Genomic DNA, 27,447 nt, shown 5'->3' on the forward strand with positions numbered 1-27,447 from the left:
TCCCATTGAGCATTCTGCAAGATGAGGCCTGGGCCTGAAGGCAGACTAACATGCATGTTTTTTTGGTCTGTGGGAGGAAACCGGAGTACCCGGAGAAAACCCACGCAAGCACGAGAAGAACATGCAAACTTCATACAGAAAGACCCCAGATCCAACCGGGGATTGAACCCAGGACCTGCTGTGTGGCAACAGTGCTAACCACTGAACTGTCGTGCTGCCAAACAACAGTTTAACAACATACTTGTACATATATGTACTGTACAGTACTGCAAAATTTTACTCACCAGCTCTGCAGAACAGCAGCTCGGATCCGGTCGGGCTCGGTTCCGGTTCGGCTACCCTGCAGCGACGAAGCCCACCGCCCCGTCCAGGCTGATGCGCATGTGGATAATTGAGCTTCAGGATTATTTGCAACTTTCCTGTCAGTTCTGTGAGCTTAAGAAATAGCGTAGATTTGCGTTGCAAAACTTTCCCTCCATTTTGGCAGAAAGCAGAGTTTGGAAGCACTATTGGCTTCTGGGTAGTGTAGTACTTTTGGCTGGCCTTACAGTATAGGTTTATTGAAAGAAAACTACAAAATGGCGGAGCCTGTCCGAAGTGTTTTTTCAATAAATTTTTATCCTGTACCGTCCCAGTCACGTGAGTGATATTAAATAATCGTTGAAAAAAAACGTGAAAGTTGAACCGCAAAGTAGCGAGGGACTACTGTAATATGACAATTCATTATAGTCTAATTGTGCTTTTGTTATTATTCGCTTTGGACTGTTTTAGAGAGTTCTTTCAATCCAGAGTTTTAGAAAACAGATTTTATTTTTCAGCAGAACCTTCTTAGGCTCTCTTTGTCATGAAAAAAACCAATATATCTGATCTGGTTGACAATTTTGATCAAGTTTTCTCTGTAAAACTCGATCAAAATAGATTTTTCGATTTCTGTGATAAATAACTTCCTGTTGACTCTCTTTAACGAACCTTCTTGAGCTGGTTGTCCAGTTTGATGCACTCTTCTCTCTTCTGCTCCAGGCTGATCTCTAAACTTTTGAGCCGGTTCTCCTTCTTCAGAGTCGAGGATGCCAGGGAGGAGGCTTTCTCTTTCAGATCCAAAACGGAAGTCTAATGAAAGAAAAACGAATGCTAACAAAGAGTGATGGCACAGAATTTATACACACAAAACACCTTTTTGGTATTTTATCAATCATTTTGGATCTAAATATCCATAAAAGAAGAAAGCAAAACCACTTCAGTCAGCAACCTAAAGTCTATTTCTAGCATCAAAGTAAAGCACATTACGTTTTCAGCTCGAAGATTTAAAAATCTATTTTCATACATGCACAATCTCCTTCTGTTAAGCATGCACTCACAACTGTGTAGCAAACCAGATAAAATGGCTGGAAGTTTCAGGCCTGTAATAATGAGAGTTGTAGTTTTATGACACGCATGGAGAAAACCTCACAACGAGAAGTTTCGAACATTTGCTGAAACCTTCCTGCGTGAAATTTGCACATTTAGCCTGCGCCATGTTTTCTTTCTTGTTTTTTTTTTTTCCTTCCTGCAGCTGCTCCTGTTTCCTCTCACAGTCCTCAGTTATGCATGAAAGGTTGATTAGATATTCTAAATTGGCTGTTTGTGGGAGCGTGCACGGCTGTCTGTCACTGTCACTGTCACTGTGACATGCCTGGGATCCGTTTGGCTCCTCGGTGCCTAAAGTCAGGTGGAATAACATAGAATTATCCTCCTTCCACAGTTGTACAATGAACTCTGCCCCTCGTTGGTCGTAAGATTTCCCATGACCTGTCTTTTTCCCACTCTTAGGCTCAATCCCTCCATCCGTGAAATCTCTCGCTCCCTTCCTTTTCTTGTTTTTGGTAAAGGCAGTGAAACAGAAACCAACAGGACCAGAAGGAGCGATGCTCAGACGTGTAATTTTACCCTTGACTGACCTTACCAACATCAGACTGCAGATCATCATGTTTGACTGGGCTTTGGTCGGAGAACCCTTGCTGCTTACACAGAATATATTTAGGTTTGCATATACATCGGTGTTCTCCGACAAACCCCACATCTGTGTCCAGTGGTGAAAAAGAGGAATGCTTGTTTTTTTAAGACTATTTTTTTTTCCTGTGGCGACAATTTTTATGATCCCACAATCACTAAAATTAACTAAAAAGTGCAGCCTGGAATGGTGAAAAAGCTTAACTTTAAGTTCTCTTACAAGGAAAAATATCACTGGTAACTTTGCTAAGTTGCTCTGATTTTGAGAACGAAACAAGATTAAAAAATAAATTTGAAAACTTTACTGGCTCAGCGTGATGTCAAAGCAGTGGAAACAACTACCGTAGTTTTCGGATTATGAGGCTCACTGTTGATTTTTGAGAAAATTAAAGAATTTTAAGTGCGCCTTATAGTACTAAAACTACAGTACACCTCATTTTGTATGGCGTGATAGTAAAACACACACAAAAAACACCATTGATTCTAATTTACTAACACAATATCTTGCATTTTATAATAAATAAAAACATGTATTTATAGATTATGTTGGATCTAACACCACATACAACATATTTTAATAAAGATATATTTCCATTAATAATACTTTAGCTATTTTCTTTTACATTACAAGTCTTGCCTTCATTGTGTTCACTGATGTTTTCCTTCAATAAAACTCGTACCAGTTCATTATTTATGCACATCTCAGTTTGAACCAGCAGGTTTCTTTTTTGTTAGTTCATTAACACATGCATTTTATTCAGCCAGGCACGTTGCAGCTAATTATTGCATATAGCTCTACAAACAAGAAAAAGGTGTTTTTTTTAATTTTCTGCAAATCTGGCATCAGGATGTTTTTTTTCCTCCTTATTTCCATATTACAACAGGAGGTTATGTTTTTCTTTGAATTAGATAAAACTTTCCAAGAATTGTATTTTAGTTCATCTTAATTTATTTTTTTTTTTATAACTAACTGTACCTTTTTTCAGCTGCAGAATAAACTGGAATTAAATAACAGTTTGCCCATACTTTGTGTGCTTCATTTTGGATTTTACTGATTCATAAAGCTTCACAAAATGTGCCTCTGCCTCAGCACAGCATCTACCTTTGACCGTGAAACTGACCCATATTTAAATTAGATATTACGCGTGCATTTTAAGGCAAACCGTCTCAAATTTATGTGAAAACTGTCAGGGCAAAACGCGACTGACTCTTAAAAAACTTTTTTTTTTTTTGCTCAGAATTATAGTAAAGGTGTGTCTCAGTCCAACTTTTGCTTAATAAATGCACTTTGATGGTCAAATCAGTTGCATTTTCAAAAGATGATGCGCAGAATCATGAACGCGCAGAGGGCGACTTGGTCCATTTCGTCGAAATTTAACAAGATAACCACCTAAAAACAATTATTTGTTTGCTCAACTTTATAGCAAAGGTGTGTCTCAGTTTAACTTTTACTTAATAAATGCACTTGGACGTTCAAATCAGCTGCATTTCGCCGGGGCAGCACAGAAAAATGAAGCTGACTCGGTTGCTCCAGGCAGACGATGGTGGCAGGCTATGGCAAGCCGATTGTGTCATTAATAGCCACTTTTACCTATTACATGAAACAATGGCATGTCTTACTACTCGAGTGCCATCTAGTGGCTGAAAATGGTAGTGTTCAATATTTTCAGTCAGAATTAATGAAAACAGTCATATCTCAGCCAAAACTTGGTTTATAAATATGAGGAAAAAATCCATAAATACATCGTTTCGGCCTATAAGTCGCAGGGCATACAAATTATGCAAAAAAACACAACTTAAAGGCTGAAAAATACAGTGCTTGTTTTTGAATATGAGGCACAAATGGAGGAAATGAGGGGAGCAGACACCAGTTGAGTATCTGGGACAGTGTGGTTTGTGCCTCTTTGCTTCTGCTGTGGTTTTTTTAACCAAAAAGTCACAAAAATTCAGCTGTCATCCCATATTTCAAACAGTTGTGAACTTTACATTACATTAAGAAAGCAACTGTAGTTGTCATTCAGTGAAAGGACTTTGGGAAACGTTGAGGCATGTCCTGATAACTTTGTGACAAAACGGATGCATGTGTAGTGATCCCCACCTCTCGATCAGCCAGCTCAGCCTGCAGCTGAGACACTTTCTCTCTCAGCTCCTTCAGCTCCTTCTTGGTGGACTCCACCTCGTCCGTCTTTTCTCTCTCTTCCCTTTCACGCTGATCCTTCAGCCGCTCAATAATTCGCTCCTGAACACAATAAAAGAAAAAGTAGAAGGAAGTTACAAAAGGACCGGCATGCGTCCAGTCAAAGCCAAAAGGGTAAAGTAGGGAGAAGAAGGTGATGGAAACAAAAAAAGAAACCGTAAAAAACATTTGACTTTTAAACAGCCATTCATGGTCACATAATATCAAGTTTCTGTTCTAATAACTGTCAAATTAAACTTTATATGAATGGCAGCTTGGACAGGATCAGGCCAGCAGTGACTTTACACACGTAATGCATTTTGGCAGAAGATTTAAAACTCACAACTACTAAAATACAAAGATGGAGCGCCATGGAGCAACACAGCAGCCAGCTAAAAGAAAAGTACGAAAGTTCACAAGAGAAGTGCACAAACCCAGAGTGTACACCGATAGTGCTAGGTAAGTTTTTAAAATGCTAAATGTGTGAATCCAATCATTCAGGGTTCTAATTTAAATATGTTGATATCTTTTTATTTTAAGAAACGATAGCTGTCCTGCTTTAAAATCTCTCTCAACTAATTGCTCAGGAGTAAAAACAATTATTTTGTTAAGCATTTGATCACGTTAATGGCAGTTTTCTGTTTTCATTAAAGAATAAAAAAATCAAGGAAAAAACGACAATCCTGCGGTTTCAATCATTTCTTAACAGTTTCTAACCATAAAAACATTAAACAAATAAAAAAGGCATGCATGAAACTGAAGCATAACGCAAAAACTAGAACGTTATTGTAGAAATTTTGATGGGGACTGCCACATTGTGGCCATTTTAAATTTTTGATTCGACAGCACTGTATGTTGGGGTTCGCCCTCAGCTGCCACCACACCAAATTTCAGCTCAATATGGCAGAAAAAAATCAATGACTTATAGTTTTTTTTTCCTTTTAAGCTAAGGTGGCCATCTTGAATTATTGATTTCAGAATTAGAATCAGAATAAGCTTTGTTATCATTGTACCCAAATACAGTGAAATTATGTTCGGAGTGCATGTTGCTGCTGCTACTGAAGCACGGACCCTTATACGTTTTCAGAATACTTTTTTAGATAGAAAAGGGGGAAAAGACATGAGGATACGATAGTGGCATTACAAAAGAAGATCTCTTCACATCTTGTCCTATCAGGACATGATTTAAAACCTCCGAAAACTCTACCAGCTAGAACATTTATAAACACATTACATATGCATTTACAGTGAGATTTGTCCATGAAGCACTTACAAATAGACCATAGTCCTGATAAGATGTTGGTCAGCCGGCACAGTTCTGATAAGCCTTCACAGAAATTCTCAGGGGAGGGGTTGCGATAGATGAAGGTTAGTTTACACACATTCCAGGAGAAATTTGACAAGTCTGCCTTTTTTTGAGGCCAACGGGGGAGTGAGATTCAGGTAAGCTACAATTGTTGATTTTTTTCAGGCAGACCGTTTTTTTCTTGTCAGCCTTGAGTCCTACTGGTACTTTCAAGATCCAAAATAGCCAGATTAGTGGGAAATCCACTGGTCTGTGCTTATGAGCCTCCTCCAAGGTCATCTGCAACATGCTGGCGAGTCCCAGAAGCCGCAGGTGGTCTACGATTCTCACAAGTCGCTTCCATCTTACGGTTTAGCTCGTAAATCAGCTGATTTTGAGAACTCGAAGCACGAACCAAACCTTCACACAGACTCAGCGTTTTGCCATGGCCGAAACTGCTGCAGCCGTCTTCTTTAATAGCCGATAACATAAGAATCCGCCAAAGCCAGAAAGAAGAAACCCTGCTAATGGATTCAGTATATGATGGGGAACCTTTTCAGCTATAACCCCACCTAATGTAAGTTGTATATGTGTAAAAATAGCTGAGTTAAAGCCATTTAAATTTAGCTTAGAAGCCATCTTGAAGTTTTTTCTCAGTATTTATAGGGCATTACTCTCAGCTACCACCAAACCAAATTTCAGCTTAATATCTCTAAAAAAAAGGCTGATTTATAATTTGTTTCAATGAGAAAAATGGCATCTTTGTTTGCAAATTACATCGATTGTGGCACAACAACAAAGATGGTGGCACAAAAGGATTTAAAAGAGAAAAGAAAAATCCTCCTGCCAACACATCTCACCAACACACTGAGGCACTGCTCCATTAATAACCTGCTTCCTGTAGTTTGTAAGACTCCGAGTTGGTAAGAAATAACTTGAAACAGTAGGAAAATACCCGCTAACATGTCTGCAGACACAAATAACGCCAGAAAGCAGCCTGACGACTGTTACGAACCAAAAAGTTCAGACCTAAACAGTAATCAATGGGTTACTTTGAGTCAAGTGGCTGCTCAGGCTGTGAATAATTTCATATTAAAACAACCGGTGTGAGTATTGGTTCTCTTCCATTCATCCAGAGTCAACATCGGGGTGGTCGGTGGGTTCGCTCATAAAAGGTTTTATTAACGTAACCTTGCTTGTGAGTTGACCTGAGGTTGACCGGCAGCGGGTGTTTTCCTACGTGCATCAGTGAGTGTGTACCTTCTCAGCCAGAGCTTCCTCCAGCGTTCCCAGAGCGGTATCTGTGTTGGACGTGTCCGTCTGCAAAGACTTCACTCGGTCTTTCAGTCCGCTCAGCTGCTTCTCTTTATCCCTCAGCTGATCCAGGAGGTTCTCGATCTGCAGAAAGAAACACTCGTCATCAACGGTACGGTTTGGGATGCACAACTCACCTGTTGTTCATAAAAATTGTTTTCTTGGCTGATCGTTGGGCTTTCAGAGCCTCGAAAACAAAGCACAAGAAAACAGACCTGATGAATATGAAAATATTTCACAAGTGGCTGAAAAGTTTAGTATTTTAGCAAGAATATTTAGTAAAAACTTATTTATTCCATTGTATAAGTGCAATGCTTATACCAGCACAAATGTGATATGTTCAAGTTCCCATTCATTTCAAATCAAATTAATTTGGGGGGCCAAAAACAAACAGAAATCTCTGACTATAATAAATTGGACACGAGAGAAGAAAACTGAGGTAACATTTCTCAACTTTGCTGCCCTTGACCTTCAATCCAAATACACACACTCCAAACCCATCTCCTCCCATCATCCCATGGTTCTTCTCACAGAGATTTAGTAGCAGATTTATTTTCTGTTCAAACACAAAACCAGCAGATATAATAAAGTGTGATCGTGAATGAATTTTCTAAATGATAGACCTTTAAAGGCTTTGATGATTCAGATTTTGATGTAAGGGTAAGAGGAGGTTAAGGTGGATGTAAGTGGCTTGATACAATAAATGGTATATTTAACCCATAGTAGGCAAAAAAAATACAAAGTTCCTGGAGAAACTTTGACGGGGACTGCCAGGCTGCTGCCAGTTTAAATTTTTGATTTGACAGTACTATGTGTCACTGTTCACTCTCAACTACCAGTATACCAAATTTCAGCTCAGTATGGCAAAAATTCAATGAGTTATAGTCATATTTTCTTTTGGCTAAGGTGGCCATCTTGGATTTTTTATTTGGATTCAGTATATAATAGGGAATGTTCTCAGCTATAACCACACCAAATTTCAACTCAATATGTGTAAAAATGGCTGAGTTAAAGCCATTTAAATGTAGCGTTGGTGGCCATCTTGGATTTTTGATTCGGATGCAGCATTTGATGGAAAACGTTTATTACCACACCAAATTTCTGCTCAATATCACTAAAATTGGCCGATTTATAGTATTTAACCTGTTTAGCTCAGACGGCCATCTTGGATTTTTGATTTGCAGTCAGAGTCTATTAGGGATCGTTCCAGCTACCAATACAACAAATTTCAGCAGAATAGTTCTAAAAATGGCTGAGTTATCATATTTTTTCCCTTTTAGCTAGGGTGGCCATCTTGGATTTTTGATTTGCATTAGGAATGTATAACATCTCGCTCTCAGCTACAACCATGCTAAATTTCAGCTCAATATCTCAAAGAATGACCGAGTTATTGTCAATTTTGTGTTTGCTGAGGTAGCTGTGGCAGCCATCTTGAATCAAAATGGCTCCAAACATTAATCAGTTCTAGAGATACATCTGATGATTACTTCCTGTGAGTTTCAAACAAATCCAACAGCAACTTTCTAAGATTTCTTCAGGGGCCTCTACACTCTAAGTCATGTGACCTCACAGCAGCTGTTAGTGGGAGGAGTAATCTGTCAGGCGTTTTGAATGGAGAAAAAGGCGTGTTTGTTTGCATATTACGTCACCACGGTAACTTGAAACGCCAATAGAAGTAATAGCACACATCACAGCGCAGAGCCGGTCGTTTTGATACAACACTTGTTGGGGTGTACGTTGTTGTTCGGGTCGCATTAAAATTGACAGAAGAGTAAGATATAAAGTTAAGAAACCTTTTGTCAGGTGGATAATAATAGGTGCTGCCTAACACTAGGCAGTCCCCAAAAAGAGAAAGGAGGAGTTACAGTGAATATGTTTTTAAACTTATTTTTATGTTAGAGGGAAATAAAGCGAAGTGACTGTTTACATCCAACAAAAAGGTTATTTTGCAACCTTTAACTTGACTGCAGGTGAAACGCACATTTACAGTAGCACAGACATGTGTGTTCATACAGTAAAACTTTCCCTGCACATCATTAATCAACCAGCAACTTGACAGCTTGACTGACACCACCTCCACCCCTCTCTTGCACACATACAAGCGCACACCTGACATTGAGAGGCAGTGAGACTATTTGATCTGCTGTGGATTTCCTGAACCTGACAACTCCAGGATAACGCACTCGAGCACACACTTCTAAACTTGCAGCCGTGCCTTTACTTCAGTGTTTTTAGCCCATAAAGATGGATCAGATAAACGCTTTCAGCACTAATAAGCCACACGCTCATTGGTAATTTACCTACAAAGGAAAATAAAAACACAAGTTGGAAATTAAATGAATAAAGACGAGAAATTGGGGGAAATCAGGAGCAGTCTGAATGCTGAGAGAATCGGCAGCATCACCCTCTCCAACTGTGAACTGTATTCTATTTGAAGACAGCAGAGTTCATCATTTATTAAACAAGAGGAAGTCATTAGCATGCATCGGATTTAAACACACTGTGTCTCTCCTCCCCCTCCCTGTCCTGCTGTATGTCTGTCAGCTTGATTGTTTGTATTAATTATCTGTGCACACTTTGCTTTCCAACTTTTTATCTGGAAGACAAAACTGGAAGAAATGGGTTGAGAAATAAGAAATTGTTGAAAGGAAAAACACACAAAAAAGAATGTTTGCTTACAACCTGCGACTCATGATTAGAGTAAATATCACCACATAGTGCTTTATTGTAATTTTTGTCTTCTGCGCCTCTTTCGAAAGGATCTTTCCATGATTTCACCTGCCATTCTTTCTGCTGCAGCTTCCAACACTATAGCCTTTCCTACACCTCCATCTAGTGGTTAGAGTCTTGCATGACAACAAATCAGCATCATGCTGCAGAAATTCGATTGATGCATCTGAATAAATAGTATCTTTTTATCCTAACCAAAGAAATATAAATATATAATATAATATAATAATATATAAAGTAGTTCAACTTAAAGCAAACAGAACAGAGACAAAAATGAGCAAAACAGTAGCTAAAAATTAGGAAAATAGTAGCTAAAATGAACAAAACAGTAACTAAAATGAACAAAACAGTAGCTAAAATTATGGTAAATGGTAAATGGACTGTACTTATATAGCGCCTTTCTATCTTATTTCAAGATACTCAAAGTGCTTTACACTACAATCTGTGCCTCATTTACCCATTCATACAGCACTCTACTAGCTCTACAAAGCTAATTGAACAAATCATTCTAAAGAGACAACAAAGTCCATGCGCAATAATCCAGGTATAAAATCCAACATTTTTCAGTCAGGTCATCTGGACAGTTTCTTTTTTTGTGCTGAAACGTTTCAAAACGTTTCAGCACAAAAAAAGAAACTGTCCAGATGACCTGACAGAAAAATGTTGGACACAACAAAACTGATTCTTCCCCCAACAGCTTACTCCAAAGTGGAACAAACCAGTTTTGCATTCTAAAGAGACTAATCAGAGCTTTAGATCACATTCATACACTGATGGGACACACATCAGAGGCTATGAGGGGTTCAGTGTCTTGCCCAGGGACACTTCGACATGTGACAGCTGGTGGATTCGAACCCCCCAACTCTCGCATTGGAGGACGACTGCTCTAACCACTCAGCCACAGTAGCTAAAAATTAACAAAACAATAGCTAAAAATGAGCAAAACAGTAGTTAAAATGAACAAAACAGTAGCAAAAATGAACAAAACAGTAGCTAAAATGAATAAAACAGTAGCTAAAATAAACAAAGCTAGCTAAAATGAACAAAACAGTAGCTAAAATGATCAAAACAGTAGCTAAAATTAGCAAAACAGTTGCTAAAATGAACAAAACAGTAGCTAAAATGAACAAAACAGTAACTAAAACGAACAAAATAGTAGCTAAAATTATCAAAACAGTAGCTAAAATGAACGAAACAGTAGCTAAAATGGTCAAAACAGTAGCTAAAATAAACTAAGCTAGCTAAAATGATCAAAACAGTAGCTAAAATGAGCAAAACAGTAGTTAAAATGAATAAAACTGTAGCTAAAATGAACACGAGTAGCTAAAATTATCAAAACAGTAGCCACAAATGAGCAAAACAGTAGATAAAATGAACAAAACAGAAGCTAAAATGATCAAAACGGTAGCTAAAATTAGCAAACCAGTAGCTAAAATTAGCAAAACAGTAACTAAAATGAATAAAAACTAAAATGAAGAAAACAGTAGCTAAAATGAACAAAACTAAAATTGGGGAAACAACCTTTACAGGCATTTGTTTCATACCTTTTTCTGCAGCACATTGACTTTGCGTTCCTTGACTTCCAGCATGTCTTTAAGATCTGTGATCTCTCCTTGCTGAGTGCTCTTCTCCTCCGTCAGCTCGGATATCTGCTGGCTCTTTTTTGATAGAAGAGACTCCTTCTCTTCCAGGCGAAGACGTAAGGCATCCACCTGAGCGCACAGAGGCAATGGCTCGTTAAAAAAAAAACATTCAGAAGCCAAATACAGGGTGGAGCAGCGCGGCTCAAAGGTTTTACCTCGGTCTGCAGTATGGCAGCTCTCTGCTCCTTGGCAGTGAGGGACTCCTTGAGGACGTCGACGTGTTGTTTGCTGTCAGAAAACTGATTGTTCAGAGTGTCCAGTTTGGTCCTGAGAGCCAGCAGCTCGCTGTCTTTACGACTCAGCTCCTGCTTGGCCTGCTCCATCTGAGTAATACACAAACGGTATGAAGACAAGAATACTCTGTTAATATAAAAAAGAAAACGAAACATACTAGTCTGATATTAAAATCTACCATGTTTTAGAAAGTGAGATGTTGCTTTGGGGTGCATGCATGTTAAAATTTCAACTAACTGAACTTAAGATGTTGAAAAAAATCATAATTTCTTGCCACATCAAATTAGGTCTGCTTTCTTTTAAGTGACATGAAAGATTTTTACTGCAACAAAACAGACATTTTAAAGGTTTACTATTGAAAAAAGAGGCCTTGTTTTAAAGTTCCTCTCCTGAAAAGCAATAAAAAGTTAGAAACACGTGGAAGTCAGCCACATTTTTTACAGAACACATCACTGAAGGCTCAGGGTCTATTCTTTTATTTATTATTTCTTTACTTTCATAAATAACACCAAAAAGAAAATTCCCACTGCTGTACGGAGAGACATCAAACGAGGACCGTCCTCTTTAGAAGAATGCAGGTCAGTGTTTGGACTGATCCTTAGCTTGTTTGTATTTAGGATGTCTTAAAAGAAGAGACCCAAACCTTACCAGTGGAAAATGTGCTCAAGCAAATTTCTCAGCAAACTGAGCTACAGCGCTAGTTCAAACTCATGCAAGAAGAAAGAAGCAGGTAAGAAATGCACCAAGTGGAGCTCAGGACATCTGGATTCTCTCAACTCTGCAGCTGCATCACTCAGACTGCTGAAGCATCTACCGTCAAAGCCACAGATCTCACAACCAAAACACTGCTGAGCTGCTCAAGAGCACTGCAGAATTGGAATGAGCTGAACGGGAAAGTAAAAATGTCCTGTTCTATCGCCATTTTCAATAAAATGCTAAAGTTGCTTCGCCTTGCATTAAGATTTTTGGCTTATAAATGTGTTGCTCAATGTTTTTACCTTGTTCTGTTTCTTTGTACTTACTACCATTAATCCATCCATCCATTATGGATACTGCTGTTTATTGTTGTATGTAGAAGAAGACGTTTAAACATAGCAGGTGTATTATAGAGACAAGTAATACCTCTCAGACTATAAAAGAACATTTCAGGCTCATTTCATTTTTTAGTTTGTACAAAAGTCAAGACGTTTAAGCTGGACCCTTCAGTCTAGTACAGCTAACTACTTGCAGCTGCTGTTGTGTGAACTGTGGACAATTGAGTGTTTTAGCTGCTTACAGCTGTCTGAACGCACTGCTGTGATTCTACTGAAAGTGTTCAAGCAGCCTGTTAAAGAGAGAGAAAGAAGGAAGACAGAGGTGCGTCTCTTACTGCAGACACCTCCTTCTGAAGCTCATTGGCTTGGAGCCTTAGCTCGTCGTTCTCTGACCGGCTGTGAGTTAGCTCTTCTTTCAGCTGCTCAACCTGGCAGGAGAGGAGGCCGTCACGGTGTTTAGCATCAGGCTGGCATGGCCTCTCTTTCCCCTCACCCGTGCCTCTTTCTCACATCTCTGTTCCCCAGTTAGGGAGGCAGAAATGTGAGGAAAGGGCATGTGATCTACAACCTCAATTCTAAAAAAAAAAAGCTACAATGTTAAGAGTAAAATGTAAATTAAAAAAATTGAATGGTTTGAAGTCTCATAAATGAAAATTTTGGAGGGAAATGTTGTCCTATTATTGTCTAATGTACGATTATAGCTGTTCAACAGTCCCGTTTCTTCATTGCTGTGTTTTTACTTTATTTTTTGTCGAATAGAAGCGTATGTTCTAAACCCTGTCTACTTTTCCCCATTGACGGTGCCTTTCCAAACGTTTAAGCTGCCCATCCCAGAGGGAGTAATGCACCCCCATACCAGCAGAGAGGCAGGCTTTTGAACTGAGCCCTGACCCTATGCTGGATGATCCTTCTTCTTTTTCAAAAATGATTTAATTCATCTTTGCGTAAGTCCATGTTAGATGAACTTTGACCTAGAAAAGATGGCAGCATTTCTGGATAGTGTTCACATATGGCTTCTTCGTTGCATGTCAGAGCTTTAACCAGAATCTGTGGACGCCACAGAGGACTGTGACCCATGTTCTGCCCATGCAGTGACGTGCAGAACCGAATCAGGCCTGCAGTAGACCCTGAGGGTCCTAAAATCACCAGTGTTGACTTTCAGCCTGGTCCTTAAGGCACAGAGATTTCTCCCGATTCCTGAAATTTATTGATGATATTATGAACTGTAGATGATGGGATTTTCAGTCTTACCAATTATCCATTGATGAACATTATGCTGAAATTGTTCCACAATTTTTAGATGCAGTTTTTTATAAACTAGTGAACCTCTGCCCATCTTTACTTCTCTACAGTAAATTGCTCATTTTATACCAGGTCTCCCCACTGACCTGTTGCCAATTAGACTAATAGCTGCAAAATGCTCCTCCAGATGTTTCTTATTTTTACTTGTACAGCTTTTCCTCACTCGCTCTCAAGCAAGATGGATGCTTTTCTTCCCTCTCCTGTCTCCCTCCTGCTTTTTTGTTCTCTGTCTTGTGTAACGGAGCTTCTATTTACACATCTTACGAATCGTAAACTACTGTCATGGATCTGGTCAGCTGGACTTTCAACGCTATTGATAAAAAATTTCAACCAAGCGACAGGGTCCTGGAGAGCCCTCATGCTGCGCTGAGACGCACGAGGCAGGGCACGTCATGGATCCGTGGGGAGGTTGGAAGTTGATGTGTCTTTCTGTATTTTCTCAGGAAGACACCGAAGATGTTTATATCATTTGAATCATGATAGAGTTTCTGCTTTTTGGCACCAGAAGATACCTATGTTATCGGCTATTGAAGAAGACGGCGGCAGCAGTTTTGCCCATTACAAAGCTGCCGAGCGTATGTGAAGGTTTGGTTTGTGCTTCGAGAACTCAAAATCAGCTGATTTACGAGCTCAACCGTAAGATGGAAGCGATTTGCAAGAATCGCAGGCCACTTGCGGTTTCTGGGACTCGCCAGCATGTTGGAGACGACCGTGGAGGGAGATAATGAGCACGGACCAGTGGAATGCCCACAAATCTGACCATTTTGGATCAGCAAAAGTAGCAGCAGAACTCAAGGCTGTCGAGAAATAACTGTGGCTTATCTGAATCTAACTCCCCCTTTCGGCCTTGAAGCAGGCCAACTTATCACATTTCTCCTGGGATATGTGTAAATTAAAGAAGGCTCTGCTCTATCTGCCCCCCCCCCCCCCCCCCCCAGAACTTCTGTGAATGCTGATCAGAGCTGAACCAGCTGACACCAACATCTCATCAGGTCTATGGTGCTATCTGGAAGTGCTTCACGGACAAATCTCACCGTCTTGTTGTCAAATGCATATGTAACGTGTTATAAATGTGCTTGCTGGTACAGTTAGAGTTTTTTGATGTCTTAAATTGTGTCCTGACAAGGATAAGGAGTGAAAAGATCTTTTTTTGTAATACCATCATCCTATCCTCATTCCTCATGGCCTTTCCCCTTTTCTATCTAAAGAATAAGGGGCCGCGCTCTTAGGAGCGGCAGCAACGTGAACTCCGCCCATCTTTTGGACGACTTACAAACATAATCTCACTGTACTGTACTACGGTGCAATGATAATAAAGCTTATTCTGATTCAGATTTTTGTTGACTCTGTCCTGTTTTAAACGTGTCGCTGCCATAAAATCAAAAATGACCTTTTTTTGTGTATAATTGTACAATTTCTTGGTTTCAATATTATATGTGTTTACTATGTTCCACTGTGAAGAAAATATGGGTTCGTAAGATTTACAAATCATAAAATTTTGTTTTAATTTACATTTTACTTAATGTCTAAACGTTTTGAACTCGGAGTCGTTTTCTTAACGCAGCATGTCAGCTGTTAGTTATATGTGTACAGGTCAGCAAATAGACAACAAGCGATAAATGCAAAAAGGAACAACCTTTTGTTGATTAGTTGAAAAAAGAAATACAAATTTATGGACTAAATAAATACATAGTGCAACTAAAACCAACTGCCCTGTCATGTTTTATAAATTATGTGATTTTTTTTAATTCTTTACCCCACAATAACAGGACTCTGTGTGGACTCCCAGAAAACAAAAACAAAAAACACATAAGCTACATGTTATTCTCTAACCTGCATGAATCATAAATAACTTGTGAATTTTCACCTTGTCTTCACCACAATGTTTTTTTTAAACAAATGTCTTTCACACAAACACTATATTTATTATTCTAGTGCCAACATGAACGAGTGATTTAAACCCACAGCAAAGCAAAAATCCAGCAATTCAATTTCCTCTTAAAATAACAGAAAAGCTCAAATAAAACCGGAGTTTGTCTGAGAAGATTTTATGATTACTTCTTTTTTAGTTAAGCAAGAAAATTGAGCTTTTTTCCAAAAACACACATAAACCTGTCAACTAAGAGATTAGAGATCAATTACCATATCTGACTTGGCAAACTGAGAATACAGTAGTCCCTTGCTACTTCACGCTTCGTTTATCACGGTCTCGCTCTATCACGGTTTTTCAAAAATAAGACTGGACATGACACACAACTGGCTGATTGATGGATGAGACGCACGATCAGCATGGAATTTTTATTTAAAATAAATTATTTAAAATTATTTTGCACCTGCTGCACCTTTGTGCAGCCTACAGCTGCAGCAGAAGCTTCATCCTTCAGCGTGCCATATCTCTGTTCTGCACCGGAGAAGTGGGCGTGGCTGAAAGTGCTTGCAGAGGGCAAAGTGCAGCAGGAGGCTGAGAGCTGAAATCATGACGTGTGCTCTTTTAGAGCATTTAGAGTTTAGAAACATTGTTTAGAATATTGCAAGATTGTGGGAAGGGTTTATAACGCCTTCATATATAAATACTAAAATAAACTACTACTTACTACTACTACTTGGACTACTGTATCCCTACTTCATGGTTTTTCACTTATAACATGGGGGGTGTGGTCCCTAACACCCGTGATAAACGAGGGAACACTGTATTCTAGTTTTTAAATCTAAAACAGTGAGGCTGCAGGACTCATATGTTTAGTTTTCTTGTTGAGTGAGTGAGAAACTACATGTTTTTTAAAAAAAAATCACGCTCTAAAGATAAAGCAGGTCACGTTTTAGAGCTTTATTCAAATCTGCAACCAAATCTCTCAGTTGGTGATGCTGACTGGAGTGTTTTTCTTGCGGAGAATCGTGATGAAATACTGACTTTAACCTCCATTAGTTTCAATTTATACTCAAAGTGTTGAAGCACAGAGCCTTAACATGTATAAGTTGGACGCTCGTGTGGTGAATCACCTTGTTCTTCATAAACTTGGAGTGGGATTTGTAGACCTCCATCTGTTTGATCTCCTCCTCCCTCTCTTCATTGCTCAGAGCTCCATTCGACTTGAGCATCATCACCTCCTCTTCGAGCTCTCTCATGCCGCGCTCCATCGAGCTGATCTTTGCGTCCTGGCAGGAGGAACGCAAAAACAGGCGAGTCGCATAAATGTCACTAATAAGCCTCTGCAGGAATGATCCTACATGCATGGAACAACTTTCCCTCACAATCCAATTTTATCTCTTAGCTGGGTTTGGGAGTTACCAGCAGTCCAGTTTTCTGGGTTTTATGGGTTCGTTCCGAATAGCTGGTTTGAGGCTGCTCCCTTTTGTTTATTTGGCCGGTACTCCTAACTCCCTGTTCTGTCTCAGATGATTGCATTTATTAAAAAATAATTTTAAAATGTTCCAATCATCTGGACTCCATATGTGTCCTTTAAGCCAAAGTTATGTAGCTTATTATACATATACCATGAGGTACCAAAACACCAACACAAGTACTGGCATTTAACAGCAAATGTCACAAGACGGGGTTTAAATAACGTGACTATATTTGCTTATTTTACATTAAACAAATTAACCAAAAGACCATTTGCTGAGTAAGATGTGCAGATATATTTAGAAATGTTAAATGAAAGCTCTGACAATATTATGAGATTTTGCCACAGCTCATGTTTACCTTCATTTCGATGACGGTCTGCAGAGCCTTGGTCTTTGTCGACTCCGGAGCTGCTTCGTACCTCCTGTGCAGCTCCTGAGAGACACACAAACCACGATGGTCAGCAGGTGATGGAGCGGAAGACACAGTGGGGTGCCGGGAGGGATAAATCAGAGGAGGAGACGGTCGGGGACTAGGAGAGGAGGTGAGAGGGGGGTGGCAGGAGGGTTGGACGGTCGGTGTAGGCCTTGGCGCGGGGGCAGAGAAGGATGCAGAGTGTTGGACAGAAGAAGTTCCAACATACGGAGAGTGGGGAGGACAAGATGAGTGGGGGACGACGGGATAGAGCGAGTGGCGTCTGGGAGGGGGAGAAGGAGCAGGGAAGGAGGGAGAGGAAGGGAGTGAAGGATGGTGTGATGATGAAAAGGAAAGAGAGGGCAAGAAAGGGGGAGATACATGGAAAGAAGGGTTGATAGAGGTGGAAGGAGAAACAGGGAAGGAGGGGGAGGCAGGGATGACATGTTTCCCTCTGGTAGAAGAGCTGGATTTGAGCCTCCTTGGATCATTCCGGCCGTCCCACATCGTTCCAACAGAGAAGGACGAGTCAAATGATCGAGGCCGACAGCCTGAAGTGATGCTAACTCACTGAATGAGCACACGAGCTTTAAAGTCGACGAGCTTCAATAAACAAAACGACTTAAAGTACAAAATGAATCAACGGATTCAATTTAAAAAGAGAAAATGTTTTTTTATATCTGACTCTAAAAAAAAAATCAACGTCAAGGTCGACAGTTTTAGCCACCAACTGAAACAAATCATAAACCAAATCTTTATCTCTAAATTCTCACAAGAACTAAAAAAAATTAATCCAAAAAATGTTGCAGTCCTAGTTCACCAACCAGTACGCAACAAATACTATGTCTGATAGCTGCTACCACACCACAGCTCCAGAGCCAAATGAAGTCTGAGGACGCAGGACGACAAGGAAGAAGGAAGGCTGTGGTCGGCGTGAAAGCACAAAAAGAAAGGAAAGGATGAAGAGGAGGAGTGTAAGGAAGGGACAGAATGAAAGCAGATAAGAGGACATAGCAGTGTATGCATCACTGCTTTTCTTTGGACGCTTACAGGCTGACAAAGACAGCTAATGTAAAAAGCCAGGAAGCATTAAAAAAAACCCTCATTTGTAAAGTAAAGTAGGGTGACTCTGCTGGAGGAGCAGACAGAACTGCTCAAATAAACAGAAATTACCTCCAAAAAACTTCATATTTTCTAAATTATGGATAAGATTATAAGAAAACTGCAATGTAAGCAGTCATTGTTAAAGTAAGACAGGAAACGCCAGCTTTTATACCCAAATAAGTTAAGCTTGTACATTTATTCACTACTGAAAACATCTAGAACTATCCCTTGTGACAAACTATCGATAAGTCTTCCTAATTTTCAGCAGAAGCTGCGGGTTGGTCAGTCAGAGCAAATATTTGTCTAAATTAGGTCTGTCACAATAACAAATTTTGCTGGGCGATTAATTGTCTCAGAAATTATCGCGATAAACAATAAAATTGTTTGAAATTTGACAATAATTAGTAATTATTGTCACATTTAAGAGGACATGTTGGTTAATTTGTTTCGAGTATAGAACCTTTTTTTGACCATCGGATGGCAGTCTGACTGTTTGAACCAAAGGATGGATAGTGAGGGAGCGAGCAGCGTGTCTCTAAGAAAAATGGGAGGGAGGCCTTTTGACTGACATGGGCTGTCTCTCTTTCCTTTTTCTATTCTCAAACTGGTGGATGTTCGGTGTGGTTTGAGCTCTTTAGCAAAGCATTTTTCACACAAAGCTTTTAATTTAAAAAAAATCAGTAAACAAGTCCTCAGCTTCTTTTTGCAGAGAAAAACAACTTTTTACACAAAGGCACGGGTTGCAACTGTGAATTTTGAAGCTTCGACAAGACGGAGGATTTTTCCCCCCAACGTCGGCCTGTTAGCTTAGCTCGTAGCTTAGCTTCTCAGCTTAGCTACTTTTAATGATCCAAAAACATGATTTTGGATGGTTAAAATTGATTTTAAAGATAAAATAGAAAGGGAGGGGTCAGTGAAGAGCACCGGAGTTGAGCTTTTTGTCATCCAGTGTCTTCAGTAGAAGGAGAGACACGAAGAAACGATAAAGCTGATAAATGAAAATGAGGTAGATAATTTTCATTTATCATGCGATTAATTGAGTTATTTAGTGCGACAGGCCTAGTTTAAATAATTAATATAAAATCTTCACATGCACCATGGTGGGAAATTACCAAATATAAAAAAAAACTAAAATTATGTCGTGAACATAGTCTGTAGAAAAATGTCTTAAATCACAAGAAATTTGTGCAGATTAATACAATACAAAAATGTATGGGTCAATTATTTTGTATTTGACTATAACTCCAAATTAAACAGTTTCTAAAAGTATTTTTTTAAATAAATCACAATAAAGTAACAAATGTGATGACCATGTTTTAGTTTTTTTTTATTTTTATAAATTGAATTCATCTGTTAAACTTGAAATTTCAGTATTAAAAGTAAACATCAGATGTATGTGTTTATATTTATTGCATCAAGGTATGCTGTATTACATTGTTTCAGGAGCTTGTTGTGTACTGTTCGTTGAAGCCATTTGACCACCAGGGGGCGATATTGTATAAAAACAACAGCTTAATCCTACTGAGGCCTTGTGGTTCAATTTGACCCGAGGGCAGCAGGGAGGTTAATAACACTAGATCAAGGAAGAGATTTAAAAAAATAAAATAAAAAGGATGAAAAAGGTCAAAAAACGACAGGAAATTCCTGTTTATCCTCATCTGTGTGAATGTTGAAGTTTGTGCCAAAAGCAGAAGCAGCCGAGGGGCTTAGATTTCACATCTGGCTACACACACCTGCACCTCTGCATGAGAATGCTTGACTACACTTGCTTCTTCTTGGACGCTCACACGTACCTCTCTGAGCTGAAACATCTCTTTATCTTTTTGCTCCAGCAGACCTTCCAGTTGGTGGATGGTCATCTCTGCGTCAGCTAGTCGCCTCGTTCTTTCGTGGTCCTCCTCTGTTGCCCGTGACGACAGGCCTTTACTCTGCAGCATCTCCAGCAGCTTCTTTATTGACTCATCCCTGTGAGACAAGAACAGAACACGGGTCACCCAGAGGTTGACGTGTTATACAATCCTCGTGCTGCTGTTGATCTCTACCTGGCTGTTAACGTGTGCTTCTGCGTGTCTATCCTCAGCTCCATCTCTTCCACGGTCTTTCTCAGGAGGAAGAGTTCTTTGGCCTGACGCTCATACTCGCTGTGGAGACGCAGGAAGTTCTCCTCTGTCATCTCCTGGGGAGGAATGGATTGGTTTCCGAGGCGACCGGACTCCGAGTAATCGGACTGGAAGAGCTGGTTGAGATCGCGTTGGATTCTGAGCTCATCTTGCAAAGCCTGGATCGTGCACTGAAGATGCTGTCGGAGACAGAGAGCAGCAGTTAATTGCAAACATGTGGATGTGGAGATGTTACTGAAGAGATTAAAAATTGTGCAACAAGACAAAATGACATTTTTAGAGGTCTGAAAAGTATTTTGTAACACAAGCAGAACTACAGACCCAATAAAAACAAAAGACAATGAGATGCACATTTTGCACAACACAACCATTTTTAGATCTTTTGTGTAACTGATTTTGATCATTTTCCCTAAAACCAATAAATGGACAAATACTGCAAGGCTGTAATATGTATCCGTGCCAAGAATATTATTTTTCTATCTTTTATCTGGGGTTCTGGCCTGATCCCAGAACATACTGCAGGGATTAAATCTCCCCAGTGGCCTGAGACCTCTTGTGGATCATAAGGTTGAGCTGAGGTGAGCTGCAGAGGAAAAGAACAATAATCTTATGGTCATAAGGACTCTGCAGGAAATAGTGTGTTTCAAAAAGACACACATTTGTGGTTGGCATCAATTATTAAAACTATCTGTAAAAATGCACCCATAAAAAGTAAAATTCAAAACTGGATCTCACAAATAAAATATTCTGGGGAATATATTGACAGAATATTCACAAATAAATTCTGCTGTTACGGAGTCATAAGATAAGAGTTACAGTATATTTTTAAACCCTATAATAAATAATTTAATCAAGACACAGAGCAGCTTCTTTTCCACTCTATTATGTTGCAGCACAGCTCTAAGCTAAATATGAACAATAAAGTATGTGTTTATTCAAATATTTGAATATATATATATATATTCAAATATTTGAAAAAAAAAAATATATATATATATAAATAAATCCGTTCTTCTCATCCTGAACAATTGTATTGTTGACCTTTTATTAACCTAAGACTAATCTTAAATATGTCAGATAACTGAGATAACCAATGTATCATCTCTGCAGATGTGTTACACATGTGTGCCAACAGGTAAATGTGGCACGACGTTCTGAGTCAGATGAATACAGAGTAGTAAGACGGAACAGTGACTCTTAAAATGCTTCTCAAGTAACCAGACCAGGAGTCAGGTCATAACATCACGACAGAACGTTTCAGCAAATAAAATAAAACAGAGATAAGAGAGAAGCGCATGAATGAGAGCAAAAATAAACAAGAGATAAAGAAGAGAGAAAACTCAATAGGAAAACAGTGGCAAGAGTTTAAGGAACGGCAGAGATGTCATCGCTCCCCTGCAGCTACAGTTAACCAGCACTGAGGAGATGGATGAGAGCAGATGCAAAGAAAAACCATCCCTACATACGACAGAAGACACGAGGCAAAAAGACGCAGCTAGGGATCACAATCACTACATGATTGTATAAACAGAAAAATAAAAAGACCTCTCCTTCATGCTGCATGACAACATTTTAATTTCCTCTCTTTTTTTTTTTTTTCCATTCAACCTTTATTTATACAGGTTAGTCGCATTGAGTCATGAGGACTCACTTTCAAAAGACCTGTTTTAAACAAAAAATATAAAATATAAAAAGCATATAAAATGAAAAGTACATGTAAATAAGTAAGTAATAAGTGAATGTAGTGATATAAAACAAAATAAAAACAAGCTACATTATGAAACAGGGTAAAAGACTAAAAACAGGCACATGTCTGCATTGATTTTTCTATTGAACTTAACAGCTGTTTAAAATCCCTTAGGGAGGTCAAAGTCGAGAGTTTCAGATCTTTTTGCAACGTGTTCCAGGTTATAGCAGCAGAGTAAGAAAAGGCCCTTTTGCCTAGTTCAGTCCACACTGACAGGACGCTGCAGGTAATGATGTCTTGAGAGTGCACGCTGTAGCTGCACCGACAACATGACATGTAGGAGGAGATATATGAAGGCAACAGACCAAGAAGTGATTTAAAGATGAAAATGTACTGTATTTTCCGCCGTACACGTCGCTCCACCCTACAAGTCGCATCAGTCCAAATATGTCTAATAAAATGAAAAAATCCATAAATATGTCGTTTTGCTGTATACGTTGCATCTATTATGCGTCATTACTGACACGTCGCGTTTGTTAAGCGTCACCACTGACAACCCAGAAATGTGGACCTGTGTTGTGCCAAAAATCGACTGGCTGCCAAATGGCGGCCGCAGGAGCGTGTACGGGAGGACTTTAACAAGAATTTTACAAGATTAATACTTAAAAACAATTATATGTTTGCTTGAACTTATAGTAAAGGTGGTCTCAGTCTAACTTTTGCTTAATAAATGCACTTTGACAGTCAAATCAGCTGCATTTCAAAAGCCGATACGTTGAAGTACAAACGCGAGAGGGACGAATCGCTGTGCGTTTCTTCGAAACTTAACAAGATAAACACCTAAAAACATATATTTGTTTGCTTGACTTTATACTAAAGGTGTGTCTCAGTCTAACGTTTGCTTAATAAAAGGACTTCAATGGTCAAATCAGCTGTATTTCATCAAAAGTATTCGATGCCTCGGTGCTCCCGGGAACGCGCAGACAGGGAGGAAAAAAGGAGGAGGAACACTGCGCATTTCTTTGAAATTTAACAAGATAAGCACCTAAAACAATTATTTGTTTGCTCAAAATTATAGCAAAGGTGTCTCAGTTGAACTTTTACTTAATAAATGCACTTTAATGGTCAAATTAGCTGCAATTTGCCGGGGCGGTGCAGCGAAATGAAGCTGGTTTGACTTGCTCCAAGCAGCGAGCAGAACATGGTCAAATTCTATGGCAAGCTGATTGTGTCATTAATAGCTGGTGAAGATTCTCAGTCATCCAGGACATGGTAAATTCAAAAAAAGTTCAAGACAAAAACAATAAGGTATAAAGTAAAGTATAATAAAGTCCAGTTGTTTTTGTCTTTAACTTTTTGAATTTGTCATTAATATACATTTTACACATTACATGATACAACGGCATGCCATACTGCTTGACTGCCATCTAGCGGTTGAAAATGGTAGTGTTCAATTTTTTTCAGTCTGAATGAATGAAATCGGTCATATCTCAGCCAAAAATTGGTTCATAAATATGGGAAAAATCTATAAATACGTCGCTTCATCCTGTAAGTCGCAGGGCATGTAAATGATGAAAAAAAAACTCGACTTATAGGACGAAAAATATGGTACCAGTGAGAGAGTCTGTGTGAAGTTAATGATGACCAGTTAACCAGTGAATACAGGGTGCAATGGTGGGTACAATAGTCACAGCCAGTTACGTATCTTAGCGCACTGTGATAAACAGCATCCAACATCTGCAAGGTGCTTCCTAGCATTCAGAGTTAGACAAGATCTATCTCTGAAAAAGAAACCCAACTTTAATTTCAATTTCTTTATCAAGTTTTCAACATGAGGCTTAAAAAATGTGCATCAACCAAGATTCCCAAGTATTTATAAGAATCGACAAACTCATTAGGAACACCATTTGTAGATAAGATAGAAGGAAGGACTGCTGGTACCAACTTCCTGTTTGAAAACAACATCCCTTTGGTTTTGTCAGCATTTAGCACCAGTTTGAGATGAAAAAAATTTGACTGGATCATGTCGAATTCAGACTGTGAAAGCTGGAAAACCATAGCAACTGTGTTAGCTCGATGGTAAACAACTGTGTCGTCGGCATAGAAATGTAGGTTCAAATGCATGTCATCCAGTTTGCTTACTCCTAAACTGACAGAAATTAAATATTAATAACTGTTTTATCCTAATAATTTCTGCCTTTGTCGTTTGACAGAGTGAGTGTGGGTTAGCTTGCTGACTCATACAACAGCTCTCCCTTACAAAGAGGTTGATAGCTGACATTTCTAGAGCTTGCCTGCAGACGAAGAGGCAGAGAAATGGATCAAACGGCTCTTTTGTCACCCTGATGTGCTTTTTCTGGTTTAACCCTCCATCTCTGACCACACATCTTCCTCTACACACTGGAACACTGATCCACTCACACAGTGAATACAAGCTGCAACATATTAAGCAGGGATAAAATAAAAAGATAGGACGACTGGTGGTTGCAATCTTAAAGTAACAACTTACTTATGTAATGATTTAGGACAAAGTTCTTCCATAAACTATGTGTGCCCCAGGCATATGTACACAAAACCAAGTCATTTATTTGTTATATTTCATGCATAAAACAACTTTATGTGATTTCTGTTTTCAAAAGAGCTTAAAACACAATAAGGCACTCGCAAACACAAGCGCTTTAATATAAACATTCCTCTTAATGAAATTTGCCAACAAGTCCGTTTGGTTGATCATCAGTATCGATGCAAGGACTTCTTGTTTCCTCTTTTCAGTGCTACTTTTTATGTTTAGCCTTGGGTCATGCCCTATTTGTCTACCTGTCTTCATTTTTCAGTATATTAATGTTTGTTTTATAGATTTCTTGCCATGTAGGACCTTCTTTTATTACAGTTCTTTGGTTTGTTTGGTCTGCCCGCTCCTTCACTTTGACACTTAATTAAAAAAAACAAAAACTAATATCTAAAGCCACAGTTCACAACAAATGGAAACATAATCACAGACATGTTTTGAAATACAACAAAAAAATGAACACACACAAATGAGCTCACTACTGTGATAATATATATATATATATATATATATATATATATATATATATATATATATGGTATTCATGTGCTTTTAATTGTCTTTTTAAGCACTAAAGTAAGGAAGAGTCAAGCATGGATGCAAAACTTACACATCAAGCATATAAAAGAAGCACATTAAGCAAATTAAAGAAATGAATGGACGCACACGCACACAGAGTTTGTGTAAAACCCAGAAGCAAAGTCTTACACAAATGTAAATCAGTGGGTATCTGCAAGAAGTCAGGGAATATAGTATGAACATTACACTCAGCTTCAGAAGACTACATGAGGAATTCAAAATGATCGCACGCACACACACAGACACACACACTTATGCAACTGGAATGCAGAGCTGAGAAATGCCAGACCATGAGAGAGGGGTGAAGAAAGGGAAATATCATAAGAAGCCAACAGAAAATCCCAGAAAGTGGGCGATAAGGACGCTGAAGTGAGAAAAGAGTTTGTTTGTGTTTTCCAGAAACGGAAGGTGTGAGACGGGACCAAGGTCGGAACACGAGCTTTGTTTTTCTTCTCAGTTTCCACCAAGTCGTCTTTGGCAGCGTCACCTTTGATCCCGTTAGATGCTTCCTGATTCCACAGGGAACTGAGGAGCTCAAACACACACAGATATGCAAACACACACAAACACACAAAAGAAATACACAAAAACATGACTAACAACTCAGGAATGAGCTCATATCAGAATGGTTTTCCAGCTTTTTGCTGAATAAACTTTGTCCTGAATGAAGGTGACATCAATCCTGGTGACACTAATTCAACTCCTTATGAGTTTTAAATACAAGCAAGCTGCAGAACATTAGCAGCACGAATGAGGCTGAAGAATTTTAAAAAATTGTTTATAGAGAGAAAAGCATTTCTATAAACCCCTACATGATCAATAGACTTGAATTATATGGCTGTATTCTGTACAATTTATCATATATTCATAACTAGAAAAATTGCATTTCCTGCAAAAATGTAGTGTGAATGCTTATTGCAGAAGAAATTGCTGAAAAACAGCTGAAATTAGATTAAAAAAAGCATGTTGAAATGTAGCTGAAATGCAAGAACAAGCCTACATTAGCAGAAGAAAACAGAAAGACACATATTTGCTTAATTAGGTTTAAATAAGCAGAAATTATAAATTAGAAAAAAAAGGACATTTGCTAATAAAAGAAGCTGAAATTATAGCCACATGTAGTTGAGTAGTAGCTGAATAGGCATAAAGAAGCTTAAACTGCTAGAAGGAAGTGGAAAGTGCTAAAATGAGCCCAAAACATGTGGCATTAGCTAATAAGAAAAATCTAATTAGCATAAAAACAGCTAAATAGTACCTGAAATAGCAGATAAAGCTGAAAGTAGCAGAAATAACTTGAAAGGAGCAGAACAAACTTAAATTAGCATAGAAAAGTTAATTAGGTTTAAAGTAGCAGAAATTACCACAATAAAATTTGAATTTATCTGAAAACAACTGAAATTAGCAAAAAATAAATAAATAAAAAGGTAGCTGAAAAGGTAGAAGAAGCTTAAATTAGACGAAAGCAGAAAGACAACATGTTTTCTCAATTAGGCTGAAAGAAGCAGAAATGAGCACAAAAAATGGGAAATTATCTGAAAAAAGCAGAAATCTCTAGACGCTCTAGAATTGCGCCGCTCAGAGTGGCTGCATGTTGGAGTAGCTCTGTTACTTTCGTTTTGAGTCATTGGTTTTGAAAACTTTAGCTTCTATTCTCTGGATGTAAATTGCTTTTTTCAGATGATTACTTCCTCTGGTATCGCATGCTGTGCAGCTGGAAGGATTTTTACTGAAACCTTTTTACTTTTGGACATTTGTTATGATGCGTAACCATGACAACAAGCTCAAACACCTCAACTACAACCCTAAATCCCAAATGAGTTGAAAAGGAGGCGCCGTGGACCATTTCCTGTCAATCTAGCTGCGGTGCTCGAGTACCTGAACGCTGAAATCCTGGAGCTGGTGGAAAACTCTGCTCGTGACAATG

At 38.8% G+C, this 27,447-nt stretch overlaps 1 protein-coding gene across 1 annotated transcript in view; it reads right to left on the reverse strand.

Annotated features, from left to right (window-relative positions):
- LOC119428258 (ELKS/Rab6-interacting/CAST family member 1) overlaps positions 1–27,447 on the reverse strand; it is a gene marked incomplete in the record, with an annotated part of 148,371 nt that overhangs the window by 100,836 nt on the left and 20,088 nt on the right. Inside the window, 9 exon segments of the mRNA XM_037695915.1 lie at positions 970–1,110; positions 4,088–4,228; positions 6,711–6,848; positions 11,039–11,206; positions 11,293–11,460; positions 16,708–16,863; positions 17,411–17,485; positions 20,362–20,533; positions 20,611–20,867. Of these exon segments, the coding sequence (XP_037551843.1) occupies positions 970–1,110; positions 4,088–4,228; positions 6,711–6,848; positions 11,039–11,206; positions 11,293–11,460; positions 16,708–16,863; positions 17,411–17,485; positions 20,362–20,533; positions 20,611–20,867 (1,416 nt within the window).

The sequence above is a fragment of the Nematolebias whitei genome, chromosome 22 (assembly GCF_014905685.2).
Source record: "Nematolebias whitei isolate Nwh7 chromosome 22, NemWhi1, whole genome shotgun sequence".
Lineage (NCBI taxonomy): Eukaryota > Metazoa > Chordata > Actinopteri > Cyprinodontiformes > Rivulidae > Nematolebias > Nematolebias whitei.